Raw genomic sequence first — 21,002 nt, 5'->3', positions numbered from 1 at the left:
AACCACAAATAATCTCATTCGGTGCAATAAACTTCTAAGCCTGGCATCCAAGTAGAAAGCAAATTATCATAAAATCATCTTTTAGCTCTTGAAACATCTACTTTTGCACTTTTAATGTGTTTAATGTTCTTTTAGGTGAATTATATGAAAATAGCATTTGTATATATAAGTATAGATATGTCACACACCTTATTTACACGTTTTTTTATAAAAATAAACAAATTATTGTATGTGTTTTTCTAACTTTATCTAATGTCTCTAAAGTTCTGTGTTAAATCTTTGGTCACAGTCTGTTACAAATTGACAACTTTCTATTGTTTTAAATAAACAATCCAGCTGTATAACGTTATATTACTATCACTGTGAAGCATAGTTTATGAAAATGCGTATTTTGCTCTATATATCTATACTTGGTTGACCTCTCTCATGGCATACATGTGAATATTTCATATAACAAGCCTGGCTTTTTTGTATTTTCCAGATTTTTTTGAAACCAGACTTTGCCTTGGAGGATTCCTTAACGTTTAATGCGGTTTTACCATGGTCTCATTTTAGCACGGCTGGGGGAAAAGGGAACAGAGATGCAGCCTCCTCCAAATTGCTTCAAGAAAAGGTATATCATTTTTAGAAATGTTTCCTTAAATGTGTTGATTACGAAAAATGGATGCTAACATACAAGTTTTAAACCTAGGTTCAGTGTATTTTAACAAATTGAGAAATTACGTATTTTGACAGTTTCTGCTTTTTATACCCCATCACTGCCTCTTTGGCTGAGGCTGACAAATTTGACAATCTCAGCCAATACAATGCTTTCCCAACACAATGCATGCACGTCAAAATGGCACACTGCAACAATCAGCGTCTCCTCACAGCGATGCATTAAATCAATGCATCTATATGGGGATCGTTCAGCGTCTCCGTGCAGAGCGTTGTGAAGCCGAACGACAGTGCACTGACCCAGGAAGCACCTCTAGTGTCCCTAGGTAGTAATGTAAACACTGCATTTTCTATGAAAAGATAGTGTTTAAATAGAAATGCCTGCATCTATAGACTATAGTGTCCCTTTAATGTCATCCAATATAAGTTTTTTTTTTGTTTTTTATTTACTTATTATGTTAGTCATCAGTATTCTAGTTGTGTTTATCAGTGAATACCCTGGTGTGTGGTTGTTGAATTGTCAACAATTTTCTTCCCAAATTAAAGATTGGTGTTTTTCACCATTAATCCTACTCTTTTAAGATTATTCACTAAAGAGAGAATTAAGGGGGGGGGCCTGGCTCTTTTGCGGTACAGACGTGCTGTATGAGAGCTAATAGACAAATAGACTCAAAATCATGACTTTTTTTTAAAGGAAATCTCACCTCAAGATATCCTAAACCAAATACTCATCAGTTCCAGTGTGTTGGAGAGCTCCAATGAATCCTCAGATCACAGCCTGTGACCAGGAATAGCCTAAGGCCTGAGGTGCTCCACAGTAGGGAGAGAAGGCCAATCTCCTGGTCTGGAGCTGGCGGCGCCAGCAACAACTGCAGCCACTGCCCTCCCCCCACCTTCTGGACCAGTGGGGGATATCCTGGTCCCCACCAGGCATAGCTACTGCACTGTCATAGGCGCAGAGGTTATCTAGCCTGACCCATCAAGTACATGTGGCATAATCAAGATGGCCACCATACCTACCCTCTGCCCGATGCCGCAATGGGAAAGCAGGTTTCTGGCAGCCTTTGATGCAGTGTGCACTGCCTTCTGGAGATTGATTCCCGGCACGAACAACAATTTACCTTATCCGTGATCGAGGTGGTTCCAGGCAGAGTCATGAAGAGCCGCTCATGTTCCGGGCGCAAAGACAAGATGGACGTCACACTCATCAATCATCCACAGCCTAGGGAGACAGCTAGGATGATGAACATATACCAGGACTGGGAAGGTATTGGGGTTCCCAGGCACTGGAGGCAGAGCATACCTTGACTCGGAGAGCGGAGAGGCTGACACAACCGTGCACTGCTCACCGTGGCCAGGGGGCCCCCCCCCCCAGAATGGCTGAGAGGCAGTGGAAGCGCCATTTAGCAATTCCTAGCACAAAGTGAATCCCATTCCCTACTGAAGCATGCCTGTAGCATTGGCTAAAGCATGGAAGATAATTAGATATTCAGAATATTGCTCTCAACCAGATAAGCGTTCTAGTTTCACTGTTGTTTTTTCCTCATCCTGATCATATTAAATTTGACCTCTAGACAAAAATGTCATGCCTTGCTAGTAGCTAGCCTAGTACTGTTCATGCAGATATTGTTTGTGCCTGATGGATAATCTCAGCTTGTTTAAATTAGCTTAAAATTTGCCTAAAATTTGCCATACTACCCTATTGTTGAACCATGTCAAATGTATATCTATCCTGATAATTTCACACTACATACTGCTTTAGACATGTACAACCTCTCTTGTTTATATAGTACAACAAATGTGCTGTATACAGGAATGCCAGGAAAATCTTTCCTTATATGTTCTTTTATGTACTTGATAACGCTGTTGTGGCGTTGAACAATTGCTTGTATTTCCTGGCACAACAAAAAGAGAGAATTCAAGGTGGACTTCAAACCAAGCTGGTAGCATAACTGATTTTTTTCCAGATTTGCTATTTTTACCTTAAAAGGACACTATAGGCACCAAAACAACTTTAGTTTAACAAAGCAGTTTTAGTGTATAGATCATGCCCCTGCAGTCTCACTGCTCAATCCTCTGCCATTTAGGAGTTAAATCAGTTTGTTAAGCAGCTCTAGCCACACTTCCGTGCATGTGACTTGCACAGACTTCCTAAACATTTCCTGAAAAATAACCTATATAGATATTTTAGGTTCCTTTATTCATAGCCTTCCTTTATTAACTGCTCCTGTAAGCTAAAGTTTTTTTGGTGCCTGTAATATACATTTGATTTTGAGCAACTAGTCCTTTTATTACATCTTTAAATATTCTATTATTACAGTCTGTGAAAAACATTCTGAATTGTATAATATTTCTTTTTGTAGTTGAGCCACTATTTGGATATTATCGAAGTGAACATCGCTCACCAGATCTCTTTACGGTCTGATGCATTTTTCCATGCAATGTCCTCCCAGCACGAACTGCAGGACTACCTCAGAAAAACCTCCCAGGCTGTGACATTGCTGCGAGATAAGATATCGCAGATAGACAGAATCATGTGTGAAGGGTCATTGCGAATTCTGAGGCAAGCTCTGACTAGGAATAACTGCACCAAGGTATACAAGAAGCTCAAGCTAATGGCTACAGTGCATCAAACTCAGCCTACTGTACAACTACTGCTCTCAACCTCAGAATATGTTGGTGCATTGGACTTAATTGCAACAACACAAGAAGTTTTGCAACAAGAGTTACAGGGCATTCATAGCTTTCGGTGAGTACAGTCACATAAATTCTACGTTTTCCGATTCCCGACTTGTCATGATGGAAATCATGTTATGCTGCAATTAAAATTTAGAGGTCTGAACACCTCTTTGTGTATAAATGCCTTTTATTATTATATTGCAGAGATGTGGATTTTATATCACCTAGCGCCCGGAACATGCAGTTCTGGGCGCCGGTGTTCTGTCACATTGTTTCCTATCAAAATGTGTTTCCCCTAACACCTTGGTAATTATCGGAACTCCTCCTCCCTCAGGTTCCCTGTGTCTAAAAAAGGCTGCTCTGCAGAATCCTGCAAGGTAGGTAACGTTCCTGTCACACTCTGCTTATAGTTAGGGGCTTCTTTACAGCACTGGGACGTGAGACATTTGGGGTTAAAGTGAGGGTTAGATTTAGGGAGTATTTTTTTTATTAACAGTGTACTGTGACCTAGAAAAAATAATTGCATTTACAATTATGGTTCATTTTAATCTTACTGTTAGGGTTAGAATAAGAATTGTGAGATTCTAAATTGGTTCTTAACCCTAATTTTAACCCTTACCTTAACCCTAAATGTCCCATATCACAGTGCTGCTGTGAAGCCCCTAACTGTTCGCTGAATGTGACAGTAACTTTACTTACCTTGCAGGGATCCTGAGGGAGGAGAAGTTCCCTTGATTGCTGAGCTGTGAGGGGAAAACACATTCTGATACTAAACAGAATTTGACAGAACACCGAGCAAGAAAATGTTTTATTAGTTTTAGCCAGGACTCAGGGGTGCCAGGCAGGGAGTGTATTTCCGGCATGCCTATGGGACGCCGTAACAGGGGCCAGCTGCAGTTCAGAGGAAGGTGTGAGGAGCGGTAGCAGCCAACCGCTTCTCACAATGCTCAGGACTCATGGCCGCTGTGGTTCAGAGTGATGTCATAGCCTGTAAAGGGCAGAGACCGCATGGGACAGGCTGCTGCTGGTAATCTGTGCTGTGTATGTGTGAGTGTCAGAGAATGTTTAGTTTGTGTGTGTGTATGGGTGGTCAGTGTAAGGTACTGGTTATATATGGTTCGGTGTGTGTGTGTGTGTGTGTGTGTATATGGGTCAATGTGTGTTTGGCAGTTTGTTTGTGTATGGGTCATTGTGTGTGTGTATACGGGTCAGTGTTTGTTTGTGTATGGGTTATTGTGTAACTGTTTGTGTGTTGATGTAATACAGCCAGCTCACACATCATCTGTACGCGCATCCGACTGCACAGTCACATGACATACATCCGGCACTCGCCACACACTGTGAAATAGGGGTAGACTACGGGAGGGGCAGAGAGTAAAATACTCAGGGTAATTTGCTAGAAAATTTTGCAAACAAAATCCAAACAGCAAAACTGAGGCAAAAAATTGTTGTGACCATGCTGTCACTATGCCAGAGTTCGAGAATGTTACCACATTAGCTATTTTTGTCTCCATTTTTGCATTCAGATTTAGTTTGTGAAAATTCCAGCAAGTAGCCCAGTCAAATTTGTTCATCACAGCTTTAACAGGTTAAGAAACCGTTTTCTCCAACTTTCTGTGCCAAAAGCCTGCTTAGGTTGGGCAGAACAAATAAGATTTTGGAGTGTGGTCACTGTAGAGAAAAGCTGCTATGGTTCAACCAGCATAGATATCAACTGCAAAACAAGGGATAACTCCACACAGCTTAGTAGACAGGGCTCACTAGTGAAACCCACGTTTATTGAAGAGCATATAAATCAAAAGATGTTTTGGGGCACCTGTCCCTTTTTCAATGTATGAATATCCTTAAAAAAGAGATTGTGGGGGGCGGAGCCAGGCTTTCCTGCAGAGCAGACGTGCTGTGCCTCAGCTCCTTAGAGATTAACAGTTTTCGGGGTGATATCTCACTATAAACATCCAGCGACTTTCAAGAAAAGGCACTCCCTGAGTTGGGGAACTTATGCTGACTACCCTGAACTTCAAATCGAGATTATACCTCACCGGGGACCGGGTCTATCAGTTGCGGCCTACTGCACATGGAGCGGGGGAGAAGCGGATGATCTCCTCGCTCCTCACACTCCTACTCCTCCCTCCCCTCCCCGCCCCCCCCTGACCAGCGGGGGTTATCCTGGTCACCACAGGAGGAACCACTACTGAGCAGACAGAGTGCTCCACACGGAAAACTACCAAGGCACTGCCTGCACTGAGCATCCAAGATGGCGACTGCTCCACCTTCAGACACACGAAACCTACATGCACTTGAGAAACCATGCAGCATCTCCATAGAACTCACCCTGCAGCGCCTGGACGCCATTTTCCAGAACTTCTGGCTGAGGCTCGAGGAACGCACCCGAGCTACAGTGGCAGAGCAGCGGAGGGTTGCAGACAGCAGCAAACCGCCGAGGCGAAAGGTACCACCTCCGTGCGACATTACCAAGCAAGCACCTAACCACAAAGATGCCCGTACCGAGAACCCCCCGAGGCTCTAATACCAAGCGGCCACCGTTAAAGCGACGGATCACCCACCAGAGACTGCGTGAAGCAGCCGGACCCACTGCTAGCCCCAGGGACGGGGCGAAACTGATGCGAAGGCAGACCATGACCCTTCAGCGGGGTACAACGGCCATCACACGGGTCTGGGACGGGAGGAGAGACCTAACCCGCAACACTCAAGCCCACTGTGACTCTCCTGTAACCTCCACGAACTTACCGATTATGGGAGTCGGCTGACTTTCACTGCCTCATTAGGTGCTGGCCTGCCGCCTCACCACCACGTCCATGCAGCCCAAGTGGACACTGTTTTTTGTTTTATTTTGCATTACCCTCTCTGATTTAAGTTAGGAGTGTAAGCTCGCTTATGTGCTCCATTTCGGTGGTCCTTACTTGGTCCCATAGCATGAACCTAATATCAGCACATATCCCACACTCACCAGGTCTATACCCTCTCTTTCTACATACTTACAGCTGTCTTGTTTAATATAGAGACATGAATGTATAGCCTGCCAAGAGTTAACCGTTTACTTTATTAAGCTTTAGTGTAATCACAACTCTGTTTTAGCAGCAAAGAATATGCTCCTTTTTTGTTTTATCCTTCACACAGCCTCAGTGGAAGTTTTAAGGCAACCTGATTCAAACAAACCTCATGTTTAACCAATACATAGCGATTATCTGATTAGCCTGCTAATAGACATGCCTGTTTTGCCAGTGTTCTTCCTATTCTCGTTCTTCCCTTAAAATGAGGGTCCAATGCTATACACACGACATAAACTATGCATTGATTTACGACAAGTTTAGATAGAGCAATACCACCTACTCTAAATGCATATGTCTGTTTTCTCCTGTCGTTTTGTTTCAAATTACCGTTAACTCACTTAAAATGTACCAGCTCCCTCATATATACTCTTATGCTTTAAAAAATGTGCAGTATCATCACATGTCCTACAATTGTATAGACAGGTCATTGACATGACTGCAAATGCTGTTGGGGCATTGCAGGCTTGATTGTACCGTCATGCACGTCAAAATTAAAGAATTGAAAGAAGAAAAAAAAGAGATTGTGGTAAGCAGACTTGGTTTTTCCCTCAGTATGCAAGCAGTGCCTTGTAGAAGGCTGAATAACTGGTTTTGCAACTGATGCAGTGCCCTAAGTAAGGGCTTAACATTTCAAGTCCTATGCTAAAAGCTGAGCCTTAATAATTACTCATTATTGGATGCCTGGGGTGATTATTAATCATCAGGCTAAAATCTTACTCTCCAATGGCTAGTTGTGATTGAAAAATGTAAGCTCTGCCCTCGGCACAGCCGTGGAATGGAGGCCTGAGCTGACATTTACCGCAACAGGGTAGAGCAATAGATCAAATCTGGATCAATCATGTGATGCTAAAATCAACAAAGGCCATATACAATACACAGGAGGAGTAACAATATAAGGACTATATTATGCTTAGCCTGCTACACCAAAGTGCCTTATTTTACACTGTACCTAACTTTACTGCATTACTTTGAAGGGACGGTCTAAGCACCAAAACAACTTCAGCTTAATGAAGTGGTTTTGGTGTATCGATCATTATCCTACATTCTCACTTCTCAGTTCTCTGCCATTTAGGAGTGGAATCACTATTTTTGTAGCTCTAGCCTCAACTCCCGTGACTGAGTCTTACACAGCTCCTCTACACACTTCCTGTAAAGAGTCTACATTGTTTTTAGCTTTCTTATTGCACAGTGTGTTTAATTTAGAATGTATCTCCTGCTTTTTTAAAAGCATGCAGAAGCATCCATGTTTGTTGATAAATTTAAGTTAACAGAGATAAGAACTTAATTTAAATGCACAGTTGCTGAAAGATCTGAGTTGCTTTGGTGTTTAGAGTGTCTCTTTAGATATACACCTAATGAAAACAGGTATGTATTTAATTTTATATAAAAACAAAAAGGGTCAGTGCTAAATAACAAAAGTAAAATAAGGCAGCAACCCTAAGGGGATCACTCTGAACCCTTCAGAATAAAATACAGAAAAGAAAACCGATGGAGAAGGGTTGCACCACAGAAAAGTCCTAAAATATTATCCCAGTAAAATACGATATACAAAATAAAATAGTCTCTTGGTAAAATAAATAAGTCCAGCTGTGGTTTCTTGACTCTTTTTATACTTGGGGGACGTGAAGAGTCTGGGTCTTAGTCTCTGTGGAAAAAGAAGACAGAGCGACCTGATGCAATATGTCTGGGCTAGACGGACAACTCTTAAGAAATACAAATATTGCACTCACATGAACAAGAGCTATGACCAGCTCTAGTGAATATCGCATACAGTGGTATAATCCCCACTTATGGGATATATTGGTCGTCTTTCACAGCAGATGGTTGTCTAGGTGCTCAGAGAAGGAGAGCCACAGATACTGCTCTCAGTAATATAATTCAAGTGAATAAAATAAGCAGAATATTACTCTCAGTGAAGACAGCGTTAGGGGTATAATCCCCACCTAGAATGTTCTTGAGAGTAGAGAACCGATCTTCAGGTTAAAAATAGATAAAATGCCAGGAAAAAAAAATCTGTCCAAGTAAATCATTGCAACAAGGAGGTAGTGGGTAAGCCACTTTTAAACTACCCTTTCCCCTATATAAATCCTATTTGCCAGGTTGTCTGTTTTTGATCCATTTGATAATGCTTACATGGCGAAACGCGTTATGGATATTACCTTTTAAAGACTTTTTATATTGAATAAAGGATTTTCGGTTTTATTACAACCCACGACCCTATCTCAATAATTTACTCAAACAGATTTTCCTTCTCCTGGCATTACACACCAACTGTGTAGGGTCGCTCTGTCTTTTCTCTTTCTAGATTCAAGAATTTTTATTAAGATTTTTTTAAAAGGGGGGGGGGGGGGGGGTACAGAAAAAAAAAGAGTGGGATTCAACAAGCCAGTAATACAATACAAACTTGGTAGCTTTAGTCACATTCGGGTTTGACCCTCAGTTATGTTCCGCAATTACATTCTTCGTAAGTCTATACGTACTCCTATATAGCTGCAGATATATACATACATATTCGTGTACACCTAAATTTATGTCCAGTTCTTGTTTCCTTTTTTATACACGTTTTTGTCAATCAGGTATAAGGACATTTATTCCAAATAGGTAACCTAGGGGCGGGGTTACGTAGTGTATCAGTGAAGGAAGGTGTTATATGTGAGTGACCCACCGGGTTCAGTGTTGGTGCAGTAGATATATGTCGCGTATGAGGCCTCCTTCCCTCTGGGGTCCTCAGATCTCTAGCAAAGGTCACACATTGTAGAGTGTCTCTTTAAATACATATGCAGCATTCAACAACACAAGGTACAGTTTACAACCTCATCGAATGAAAAAGTAAACATATCTCATATTTAGTGTACTAGAATTAGTGGGTAAAATTAAAATCACAAGAATCAGCATAATACAGAAAAAAGTGAGAAACAGTCAAACCCTAAGGTGATAAAACACCACCATAAGTGTAAATAAGGTAATTAAAGTTGATTTTTTGACAAGAGACCCATGCCAAAACACGCATCTTTATCTGCACCTATTTTTAGGCTATGACCCCTAAGTGTTCTTTCTAGAACACAGAAATGTCTGGGAAGTGATTGTGCAAAGTTTGGCTAGTAAGCTTTTAATTTATTCTCTGGGAGCAGGTGAGTCTCCTTTCTAATGTCCAAAAAATAGCTACAAGGTGGAAAGAGACTATTTTTTTAGAGTAAGCCTGACTTCGGTTTTTGAGTTCATTGTGTGGCCAGCATAGGTGATGGCTGAAGCAAAAATCCCTTTTCGATGTCTGGGTTCAATCGCCCTGTCTGTCAGTAATACTATTGGATTGTGCAAATTCAGTATGTTCTTTATCAGCCTAGCACTATGAAGACTGTGCAATCTATATAACATGCATTGCCAGTGCTGCATTAGCGACCGTATCATAAAACTGTATTCTGATATAAAACTTTAAAGCCATTTTACACCATACCTTTTAATATGAAGTTAATTTTCTAGATGTTGGGATAACGATCTCAGTACTTTCTCTAATACAAATAAGATCTGAGTCTGATATGTCACAGTGACCTACGGTTACATCCATCTCACAGCTTGGTAATATAATAACTATTTTACCGGTTTCTAACTGTATTTTTTCTTTTTTAGGCACCTCGGCTCCCAGCTTTGTGAATTGGAAAAGCTGATTGACAAAATGATCATCGCAGAGTTTACATCTTATGTTCGTAATGATCTAAACAGACCATTGGACGATGACTACCACGTAATAGAAGAGGTAGATAACTCACACATCCTGTGCTTTTTATTCATAAATAAGCCATAACATAAGGAAAACTACATTAATTGAAAAATATATATATATTTCTTGCTGCAATATTATTGATACAGTATAATAGCATGCCACTCACATCATAGTTAAATGACCTTTGATGAACCTTGATGAGGTTGACATGTCGGGCACTGAAGGTTAAAGGAACACTCAAAGCACCATAACCAGTACAGCCCACTGTTGTAGATGGTGCTGGAAGTGCCCTGCACCATCCCATTTAAAAATGATTTGACAATTTGTCTGTGGTCTGCTGGTGCCCAATGCCACATGCTCTGAGAACTAACTGAGAACATTCAGCTGATGCTCTCAGCCAATATGCTAGTAGAACTTAGCTCAATGGAGCTAACAGAAGCTCCTTCTACAACATCTACCTTTAATTACCTGAAACTCTTTTTTTTTTTTTTTTTTTTACCACCATTGTGTGATTGGAAGCTGACTGCTGCCATTCACCCGCATTCACTGTGCAATACCCCCCACTTGTTCAGGTACATGCTGGAGTTCTGAGATACCACTGTATCACTTTGTGGTGATTATGCTATTTGTATTTAATATTCCTGTGCCATTTCTTTAGCAGCTAAAAACGACAAGTTTATATATTGTGAGTCTGTATGTATGAATAATGCATAATGGATTCCCCAAGTTAAAAGGGTAATCCAGACGTGGACCCCATGCTCACTGTGCTTAGATGGGTATCAGCTACACCTTATTGATGAGGCGCAGAGAGAACATTTCGGTTCTGGACTGCCCTTACAGTTGGGATAAGTCTGTGAAGGGCAAGCTACTGAGTTTCTTTAAGCTTTTTTCCGTTCTCAGAGTTCTCATATTCTTTGTTTTTGTAACACGATGGAAAATGAAATGTTAGTCCCAATAATGTGACACCGACCATCATGATTTTCATGGTACAGGGCCATAAGAAAGGACTCCAAAACATTGTGTTTTTATGCTGTGGATTTATGCTCCTTTTCAAGTTTGTGAATGTGATCAATTTTAGACTAAACGTGGGTGAGAATTTATTTATCTATATATCGTGCCACTTTAGAGATACACGTTGTTGCTACACAAATTTGACAAAACTTTTTGGCAAAATAAGAAGCACAAGATCTTAAAACTGTCTATTCAGAAAGGCAGTCCATGGGTCTGGTTCTTTAAAAATGTCCAGTTCTTATTGACCGTTACTGTAATATCCGTTGTCTAGTCTCCAATACTCTCAAATGATATATACGTTTTTAAATTGATAATGCTCCGCAGCTTGTTAGAGCACATAACTTACTCATGCAAGATGCTCTTTTGCCCTTAAGACAATTAGCCTGTAATGATTTCCAGGCATGTTCTAAGCGATAGCACTTCATCATTTCCAACATTTTGTAGTCCATGTTCCAAAGTCACTTATTGTGGCATGCATTGACATTTTTTTAGGATTTATGTTTATTCCAAAATCAACCCTTCTTTTTGGTGTTCACATTTTATTTTGTCATCATATATCCCCTCTGATACTACCCTCCAATATTTCACAAAACAGTGGAAACAATCATGTTTTCCATTGCTTTGCAAAACTTGGTCATAAAGGGAATAATAGCACAGAACCTGTACACCAATGCATAACGCCCACATGATCTGTTTATATTCTAACTGTGTCTGCTTTCAACAGGAGAGACTTGTATCTTTGGTGTTTGGGTTGTTAAAGCAGCGGAAGCTAAATTTCTATGAAATCTACTACGGTGAAATGATAACTACAGCAAAGAACATAATTAAGCAGGTATCAAATACTTTATTCTACACATATGTGCTTGAAAGTGATTTTAAACGGATGCAATCACTGATAGTACCACACCGCTCCTCTGCAGTGGGGGAGCAGACTTATCACAGCAGTGACTGCTTTATTATTATTATTATTTATATAGCGCCAGCAAATTCCGTAGCGCTGTACAATGGGTGGACTAACAGACACGTAATTGTAACCAGACAAATGGATGCACCGGAACAGAGGGGTTGAAAGCCCTGCTCAATGAGCTTACATGCTAGAGGGAGTGGGGTGTAGTGACACACAGGGTATAAGTAGGGGTGATTAAATAGGTTGCTAGAAAAGTAATCACTGAGAACTTAGTAGGTTATTTTTGACAGTTGCAGGAGAGGAGTCACGGGGGATTGGGGGGAGGAGAAAATCCGCTAACAGTTTAAATGGTATGCTTTCCTGAAGAAGTGTGTTTTCAAAGATTTTTTTGAAGGAATGCAGACTGGGTGAAAGTCTAACGGAAAAGGGAAGGGAGTTCCACAGAGGAGGTGCAGCACTGGAGAAGTCTTGGAGGCGAGCATCAGATGTGGGAGTACGGACAGAGGATAGGTGTAGATCTTCAGCAGAGCGCAGGGGCCTCGACGGAACATATTTGTTTATTAGGGAGGATAGGTAGGTTGGAGCAGCATTATGTAGGGACTTGTAAGCAAGCACCAGAATCTTAAATTGAGCCCTATATCTAACTGGAAGCCAATGTAGGGACTGACAGAGCGTGGAGGCGTGGGAGGTGCGGGCGGACAGGAAAATGAACCTCGCCGTCGCATTCATTATAGATTGCAGTGGTGCAATCTGGGAACACGCAAGACCACTGAGAAAGGGATTGCAGTAGTCAAGGCGAGAAAGTACAATGGCATGGACCAGCACCTTAGCTGTGTCTGGTGTTAAATAAGGGCGGATGCAAGCTATGTTTTTGAGATGGAAGTGGCAGGATTTGATGATCGACTGGACATGAGTGACTACCTTATTTTTATGTTGATTCTTCATGAATGTTAGTGTAAACCAAGGACCGAATGTCCATGCCACACTGGTGAGATACAAATCTCAGTTGTCTGTTAAAATCGATTATCTTTAATTAGGTATACAAAATCATGAACATAAAGGAAGGATAATGAAAAAAAGAAATATTAACAAATAAATAAATGAATAACCCACTCCAAGAGGGAGAGAGGAATTGTAAAGGAGCTCAGGGAGCTACGGGAAGAGTATAACCATGAGTATATAGCTGTATAGGTGTGTGCCTCGCCAAATAGAATATGGATGGGAGAGACCAGTATCTACTAGTGATAGCAGCTGGTGTATAAATAGGCACTTACTCTAATGGTCAGGGTTAACGTATAGTATACTAGTGTGCAGTAAAAAAGCCTCAATACAATGTTGCCAATTATAAGTATGGAGACATTCAAGCCTCAAAAATGGCTACACTGGAGGGGACTGCAACAAATAGTGTTACATGTTAACTCCTATTGATTAGTAAGTGCCAATTGGACAGGCTCCCCACAGAAGGTGACATCAGTAGGTAATAATAGCTAGTGCTAAAGAGACACTCAGACACTGACTAGTAATGCAGAAAAACCTCCGGTTTAGAAGTACCAATTAGGAATTTAGGAGACGTAAAGGCCCCACTATTAGTTCTACCAGAGGATACTGCTAAGATCAGTATAGCAAAGTGACTCCTAGTGATTGCTCTCCTCTGTAAGGAGAACAAAGACGTAGTTACTGCTATAGAGCCCCTCGGATATTGTAGCTGTTCATAATAAAAGGTACTGAAAGTACTCGCTAATTAGAAGATGCAGAGGGATCCTCTTTGCAAAGTAGCTATTAGTTAAACTAGAGGTATTGTGCCTCAGTAATGGCTGTATAAGAGGTTACTTTCTAGACCAGTGTTGCAGGTAAATAAGAACGGTCTAGTGATTCCAAGGAAACCTCAATGGCAAGAGTCCAACTAATCCCATCCAATCCCAGTGCTGGCTACACTGACTGACCAAGATAAGACTGCTGTGGCAACATATCTCACACTGTCTATTCTAGCAGTCAATCGTTAGCTAAACATGGTCGTAGAAATACTCCATCATTCCCTAAAGACAACTCCATACAGGCCCCAACTCCTCTTTCCCTAATACAACACCCCAAACAGTGTAAACTAAAAAATAACGTGGCATGATTATAAAATCATTATCTGCCTGCCTAACGCGTTTCGGCGCTATAAAGAGCGCCTTTCTCAAAGGCTGTCAACGAGCTAGTGCCCGTGTGTTCTTGTTAAATATGTGTCACGGACGAAATTGAACCAATCAGAAGTGAACGTGGGCGGCGCTTCGTTAGTGTGCGCCCACCGTTCATGATGCGTGCGTGAGCCATCAATCATATGGGCTCAGTACAATCAGAGCGGGTGGAAGGCGGGGCTCGGTGCCGACACTGGAGCGCATGTGCGCTGCGCTAACAGGGGTACCGGCTCACATGCCTTTCATACGTAGCCCCAAATTGGAGATATACTGACTCAGAGGGGAAATACACCGTTGGTTATTGCGATGTTTAGCATGTTCCTAAAGTCCTGTACCCATCCTTTTGGGGCGGACTTGGAAATAAACGAGCGCATATAAATTAAAAGGGGTATTCCCATGATTGTACTAGTGTAGTAGACTTATTGTTATACATAATGCATAATCTCCTATTAGAAAGGCAGGTTATGAATTCTATAGTGTAACAATAAGGTTTCAATACCTACCAGTGTGTCAGTATAGATCCATTTGTGAAGGTAATCTTTGCTCCTTTAACTATGGCTAACTTTCTATCCCAATTGAAAGAAGCTAACTCCTGGTGTATCGATGCAGAAACCGTTTTTTCAGACAGCCATCCTACCCTACCACCTGAGCATGATAATATCAATTATAAATTCAGGTCCCTGAGTAATCTATGTAAACAACAGATTAGAATTGGGTGGGAAATCACATCCCTAAAGAACTATTTGGGAAAATCAATGATTCCAATGGGTTTAAGAATACAAACTACACCCAATACACAAATGGACGACCCTGGTCTATTGAAAGAATGGGAAGATGCATCCAATATGTGCTCAAAAAAATACATGGAGATTCTAGTGAAATTCGAATCTGAAAGGTTAAAATTGATTGATGAAAAAGTAAATACTGCGGTAGAGGACATACAAAAATGCACTAGTGATCCCTCCTTTCAAACCCAAGAACAGAGATTACAAGAAAACCTTAATAAATATCAAAATATCATCAAATCACGCAAACATAAGAAGTTCGTTAGAGACAATGATGATTATAGATCAGGAAAAGTCTATAGACATTTCAAGAAAATCTCTAGAGTTGATTCCGATTACTGCACAACATCTGAATACGAGACTTCAGATACAGATAGTGAAGTAACAACAGTGCCCCAGACTAGGCAAAGTACACAGAGGGGAAAAGGTATTCTTAAAAAAGGAGTTTCTTTTTTAGGACAACTCCCCCGAGAGGGGGAACAACAAATGCAGTACAGGCAAACTCGCAACAGGGGGAGAACTCGCAGACGTTACTAGAAGGGAACACCAGAATTATCAATATCTCAGACACCCCTCACGGCCATACAGAATCAAGTCATTATGAAGGGCTTATCTTTCGTTCCTACTCCACCATTCTGCAAATTTGAATGGATTAAAGACATAAATCTGTTTGGGAGAAAACTTGCCCTCCATAAATTCTTTCAAGTGAGAGAGGAGAAAAAAGCCAAAGATCTAGGCTTTGATAACAAAGAATATCAATGCCTTCTGGATCTAGTATCCCTCCTAGAGACTAATGACAATGCTTCCCCCCCACCGTACACTGATCTGCATCCTAAGAGTAAATTCACTCCGAATATCCGTGACTTCAAAAATATTGACATGTTCGTCGAATCAACCACTCATATGATCAGAAATCTAGATATAGATACACTCAAGGTCAAACCTAGAAACAACCTTACAAAAAAAGAGTGGAAAGCAATGACTGATCTAAGGGACAACGAACATGTCATTATTAAACCTGCGGACAAGGGGGGCAACATTGTCATTCTCAATAGACCCCATTACATTCAGCTAGCCGAAAGGATTCTTAATGATGAAAACACATATAAGGTTCTACCAACTAATCCCACTACTAAATTCCTATCTGAGTTTAAAACTCTACTCGACAGAGCATTTGATGACGGCATACTTACCAAGGAAGAACATGCTAGTATTTATGTCAAGAATCCTGTAATATCTACATTCTACTGTCTTCCGAAAGTACATAAGGGATATGAACAACTGTCAGCTAGACCAATCGTGTCAGGTACGAACAACCTAACATGCAAAGGCAGCATATATGTTGATAAAATCCTTCGGCCCTATGTGGAGAAACTACCGTCCTACCTTAGAGACACAAAAGACACTCTAAGATGTATTGCGTCAATTGAAGTACCACAGGGAGCCATTCTATGTAGCCTCGATGTGGAGGCACTGTATTCCTCAATACCCCACTTGGGAGGAATACAGCATATAGGTTCATTTCTCGAAACAAGGGGCCCCAACCATTCACGTCACACCACATTTGTTCTCGACCTTCTTAAGTTCATTTTGACCCACAATTTTTTTCTTTTCAACAACAAATTTTACCACCAGGTGCAGGGGACTGCGATGGGGACATCTTGTGCCCCCTCCTATGCGAACCTGCACCTGGGTTGGTGGGAAAAATATATCGTCTATTCAGAGCGTATGAAACAATACATGGACTGTGTCCATCTTTGGAAACGTTATATAGATGACATTATGGTCATATGGACAGGTACTAAGGAGTTCTATTGAATTTGTGGGGGTCTTGAATGAAAACGACCTCAATCTACGTTTGACCATGGAAATTGGGATATCCTCATTGAACTTCCTGGATTGTACATTCACTATCACGGACGACTTCAGGATCCAACAACAAAAAGATACCGCACTCTATATAAATACTGCTGTGAAGCTAATTCTTGCAAAAATAGATTTATTAAATATCTAAAGCAAATAGAATATCGAAAAAGTATAATTGATGACAAAATATATCTACAATCCTACCATGACACCTAAACAATGATAAATATATACAGAAAGCCCCCAATATAAACCGCAATAGATAATCAAGGAAAGTGCACAAAAGCACTAAATGATAGAGAGCCCTCTATCTGCTATATACACTGTACAAAAAAAAAAAAAAAAATTCATCAGTAATATAGAAAAAATATATATAGAAAGCAGAGAAAATGTCCAAAAAATGAAAAAGGAAAAATAAAAAAATGAAAAAAGTATTTACAGTCCAAATGTGTGTACACTGATGATTGTATGTAGCTATTGCTCCAAATGCTTAATGGTTAGATCTCACCACAGTTAGAGGCCAGAGGATTCCCTGTATCATCTGTTAGTTGTATCTGCATCCAAGGGATTATCTCCGGTCTGTGCCAGTATAGAGGAACATGTAGTCAGTCCTCCTTTGTCCAGTGCGTCCTCCAGGCTCCTTCCTTGTTTGCTCGTTATTGTAGAGGGTCTCTTTACCTTCGATGGAATGCTGTAACAGGCGGTGGGGTGCTGTAGCGGGCTGCGCGCTCGGAATCCAACGATCCCTTCAATGGCCCTGTCGGGAATGAGTGTGAGATGCTTTTTATGTCTCTTTTGCGCGCCCGTCCTTTCTCGCGGGTCGCGCTATGATGACGTCACACTCTGCTCAACATGAATGTGCTCCGTAGAGCGAAATTCTCCAAATAACTTTATTAACATATTTACATATTTACAAAACTCTCAAACCTGTTTAGAGGTGTCCATACAGTGGCACTGACCCTCAGTTCCACCTGTACCTACATAACTTACTGTAGAGGTCACCCGCTGGCTTTTGTGCTGCCCACAGACAATTATATAGGTGACACCTCCACCTTGACTGTTAGTCATATTAGGTGGGCAGCTCATACCAGGGGCCGACTCACTGTATGGTCTACAAAGGTGACCGCACTACGCCTTTAAACTGTGCTTATGCAGGGGAGGTTCACTTACGTACCTATAAGTCCTCCATTTGTTTATACTACTACTAGCCCACCGCTGAGTTTGACTTGGCTTATCTAGCCTGTCGCTTTTATATGGTCCCCCTGTGATATACTCCACATATAGTATATTACTTCGCAGGGGTATACCCACGTGACCTCCAATTTAAGTTAATTTACTTTACTTGTAAGGTTGAGACCTAGTGCGTGTTGCACGTGTTTTCACATATATACCCCCTCTACCCCTCTCCCCCCCCCCTTCCCCTTTTTTCACAGTTTATCTGCACCTCCTTGGTTTACCAATTTTTGGTTTTTAGCAATTTAACTTCTTATTAAAGACTTTTTTATTTTTCATGTACCTATTTACGTTTACTTGCATGATGCAGCAATGGGACTTTAGTTAATTTTGTACCCTCCTGTATGGGCACACCCTCGATTAGTGGTCTTTGGGGGCAGGGCCCTTGCTCTCCCTTCCATCTACCCTAATACTTGGGATTTCCTCTTTTTGTTCAGTTAATATCATTCTGGGTTATGCCCATGTATGTTGCCCATCTAGTCCTACTTGACTCCAGAGCTAGTTGTTTTTTTCTAACTCTGTAGTCATCTCTTTTCTTCTATTTACTTATTGTCAGGATCGGGACAGGGATCCAACACGCAGAGTACAAAGAGTGGAAAGGTACGTATACCGGGCCTTAGAATGGCCGGACTAACGTACCGAGAGTAAAGAATAGTCAGAGGCAAGCCGAGGTCGAGGGAACGAGAAGACAGATAAGCGAGAGACAAGCCGGGTCAAGGGATAACAGAGAAACAGGGTAGTACAACGAGCCGAGTCAAAACCAATGAAGCAAACTAGAATACCAGAGCACTGAGTGACTAGACAAGCTAGAACCACGACAGGGCAATGAGCTGAAGTAAGGAGTAAGCTTAAATACCCTGGCTCTGGATGGAAATCACGCCTCTGACAAGTACCGATTGGATATCGGACACTTGAGTGACAGATTGCTCGTGCTAGCGTCATGACGTCACGTATTGAGCGTCCTGCTAGAAAAGGACGTGGATTCCTCGCGGCCGGTGTTTAAGTGACTGGATGAACCGCGAGGAACGGAGGAAACAGCTCGCCTGGACGGATACACCACCAAGTCTCTACCTCCCTTAGAGGTAGAGGCCTCAGGTACCCTGACAGTACCCCCCCTCTCAGATACGCCCACCGGGCGGAATGAACCGGGGCGAGATGGGAAGCGAAGGTGAAATGCTCTGCGAAGGCGAGAAGCATGGACGTCCTCCTGAGGTACCCAACTCCTCTCCTCAGGACCATATCCCTTCCAGTTGACCAGATATTGCAATTTTCCCCTTGAAATTCTGGAGTCAATGATGGAGTTGACCTCGTACTCCTCCCGACCCTCCACCTGAACAGGACGAGGCGAGGAGACCTTAGAGGAGAATTTGTTGCAAATGAGGGGTTTCAACAAGGAGACATGAAAAGAGTTAGGAATGCGTAAGGCAGGTGGCAGAGCAAGGCGATACGCAACCGGATTGATACGAGTGAGAACCCTGTAAGGGCCTATGTAACGAGGAGCAAATTTCATGGACGGAACTTTTAGGCGAATATTCTTAGTACTCAACCATACCCTATCCCCAGGAACAAAAACAGGAGCCGCTCTTCTATGTTTGTCAGCGTGTTTCTTGAACAGCGAGGAACTATGTAATAGAATTTGTCGAGTCTGGTCCCATAATTTCTTCAGGTTGGCGACATGATCATCAACCGACGGTATCCCCTGAGAAGAGGAAACCGAAGGAAAAATCGAAGGATGAAAGCCATAGTTCATGAAGAAAGGGCTAGAGCGAGTTGAATCGCAAACAAGGTTATTGTGTGCGAACTCCGCCCAAGGAATCAGACCGACCCAATCGTCCTGGTGTTCGGAAACAAAGCAACGCAGATACTGTTCGATCTTTTGATTAGTACGTTCAGCAGCTCCGTTAGACTGAGGGTGATAGGCAGAGGAAAAGTTCAATTTGATGCCCATTTGAGAACAAAAGGATCTCCAGAAACGTGAGACAAATTGAGAACCTCTATCAGAAACAATCTCTGAAGGGATCCCATGTAGACGAAAAACTTCTCTCGCAAAAATCTCCGCCAATTCAGGAGAAGTCGGAAGTTTGGGTAGTGGCACGAAATGGGCCATCTTGGTAAATCTATCCACCACCGTGAGGATAACAGTCTGTCTTTTGGAAGCAGGCAAATCAACGATAAAGTCAATGGACAAACAGGACCAAGGTTTCTCAGGAATGTCCAAGGGGTGTAACAGGCCACATGGGGATGCATGAGATAGTTTAGTCTTGGCACAAGTCTCACAAGCTGCAACGAACTCCTCAATATCCTTACGAAGTGAAGACCACCAGAAATCCTTGGATATCAGAGAGTACGTCTTGCGAATACCAGGATGACCAGCTATTTTACTTTCATGAAAACATTGTAAGAGCTCCAGTTGAAGTTCAGGGGGAACAAAGTTTCTTCCCTCAGGAGTGTTTCCGGGAGCTAGATGTTGTGATTTCAAGATCTGGTCAAGTAGCGGGGAATGAATTTTGAGACTGGTATTAGCAATAATATTGCATTTGGGTACAATGGAAGACAAAAGTGGTTCAACTGAAGCAGAGGGTTCATATTGGCGAGATAGCGCATCGGCTTTAGAATTCTTTGACCCAGGTCTGTAAGTCAGAACGTAATTGAAATGGGTAAGAAACAACGACCAACGAGCCTGCCTGGAGGACAGACGCTTGGCCTCTCCGATATAGGACAAGTTTTTGTGGTCTGTCAGGATGGTAACAGGATGTAATGTACCTTCCAATAAATGTCTCCATTCTTTCAAAGCCTTGATAACCGCTAGTAATTCTCTGTCACCAATGTCATACCTGCTTTCAGTACCGGTCAATTTTTTAGAGAAAAATCCACATGGATGTAATGGTTTAT

General features: G+C 41.7%; 1 protein-coding gene across 2 annotated transcripts in view; it reads left to right on the top strand.

Moving 5' to 3' along the window:
• VPS54 (VPS54 subunit of GARP complex) overlaps window positions 1-21,002 on the top strand; it is a 94,116-nt gene that overhangs the window by 36,409 nt on the left and 36,705 nt on the right. For both annotated transcript variants that reach the window (XM_063443766.1, XM_063443767.1), the window contains exons 6-9: window positions 482-613; window positions 3,021-3,406; window positions 10,035-10,161; window positions 11,864-11,971. In XM_063443766.1, coding sequence (XP_063299836.1) covers window positions 482-613; window positions 3,021-3,406; window positions 10,035-10,161; window positions 11,864-11,971 — 753 coding nt within the window. The remainder of the gene's footprint in view (window positions 1-481; window positions 614-3,020; window positions 3,407-10,034; window positions 10,162-11,863; window positions 11,972-21,002) is intronic.

Source organism: Pelobates fuscus, chromosome 2 (genome assembly GCF_036172605.1).
Source record: "Pelobates fuscus isolate aPelFus1 chromosome 2, aPelFus1.pri, whole genome shotgun sequence".
Lineage (NCBI taxonomy): Eukaryota > Metazoa > Chordata > Amphibia > Anura > Pelobatidae > Pelobates > Pelobates fuscus.
Note: the sequence above shows the minus strand (reverse complement) of the source record. Positions and strands in the feature narration are given on the sequence as shown.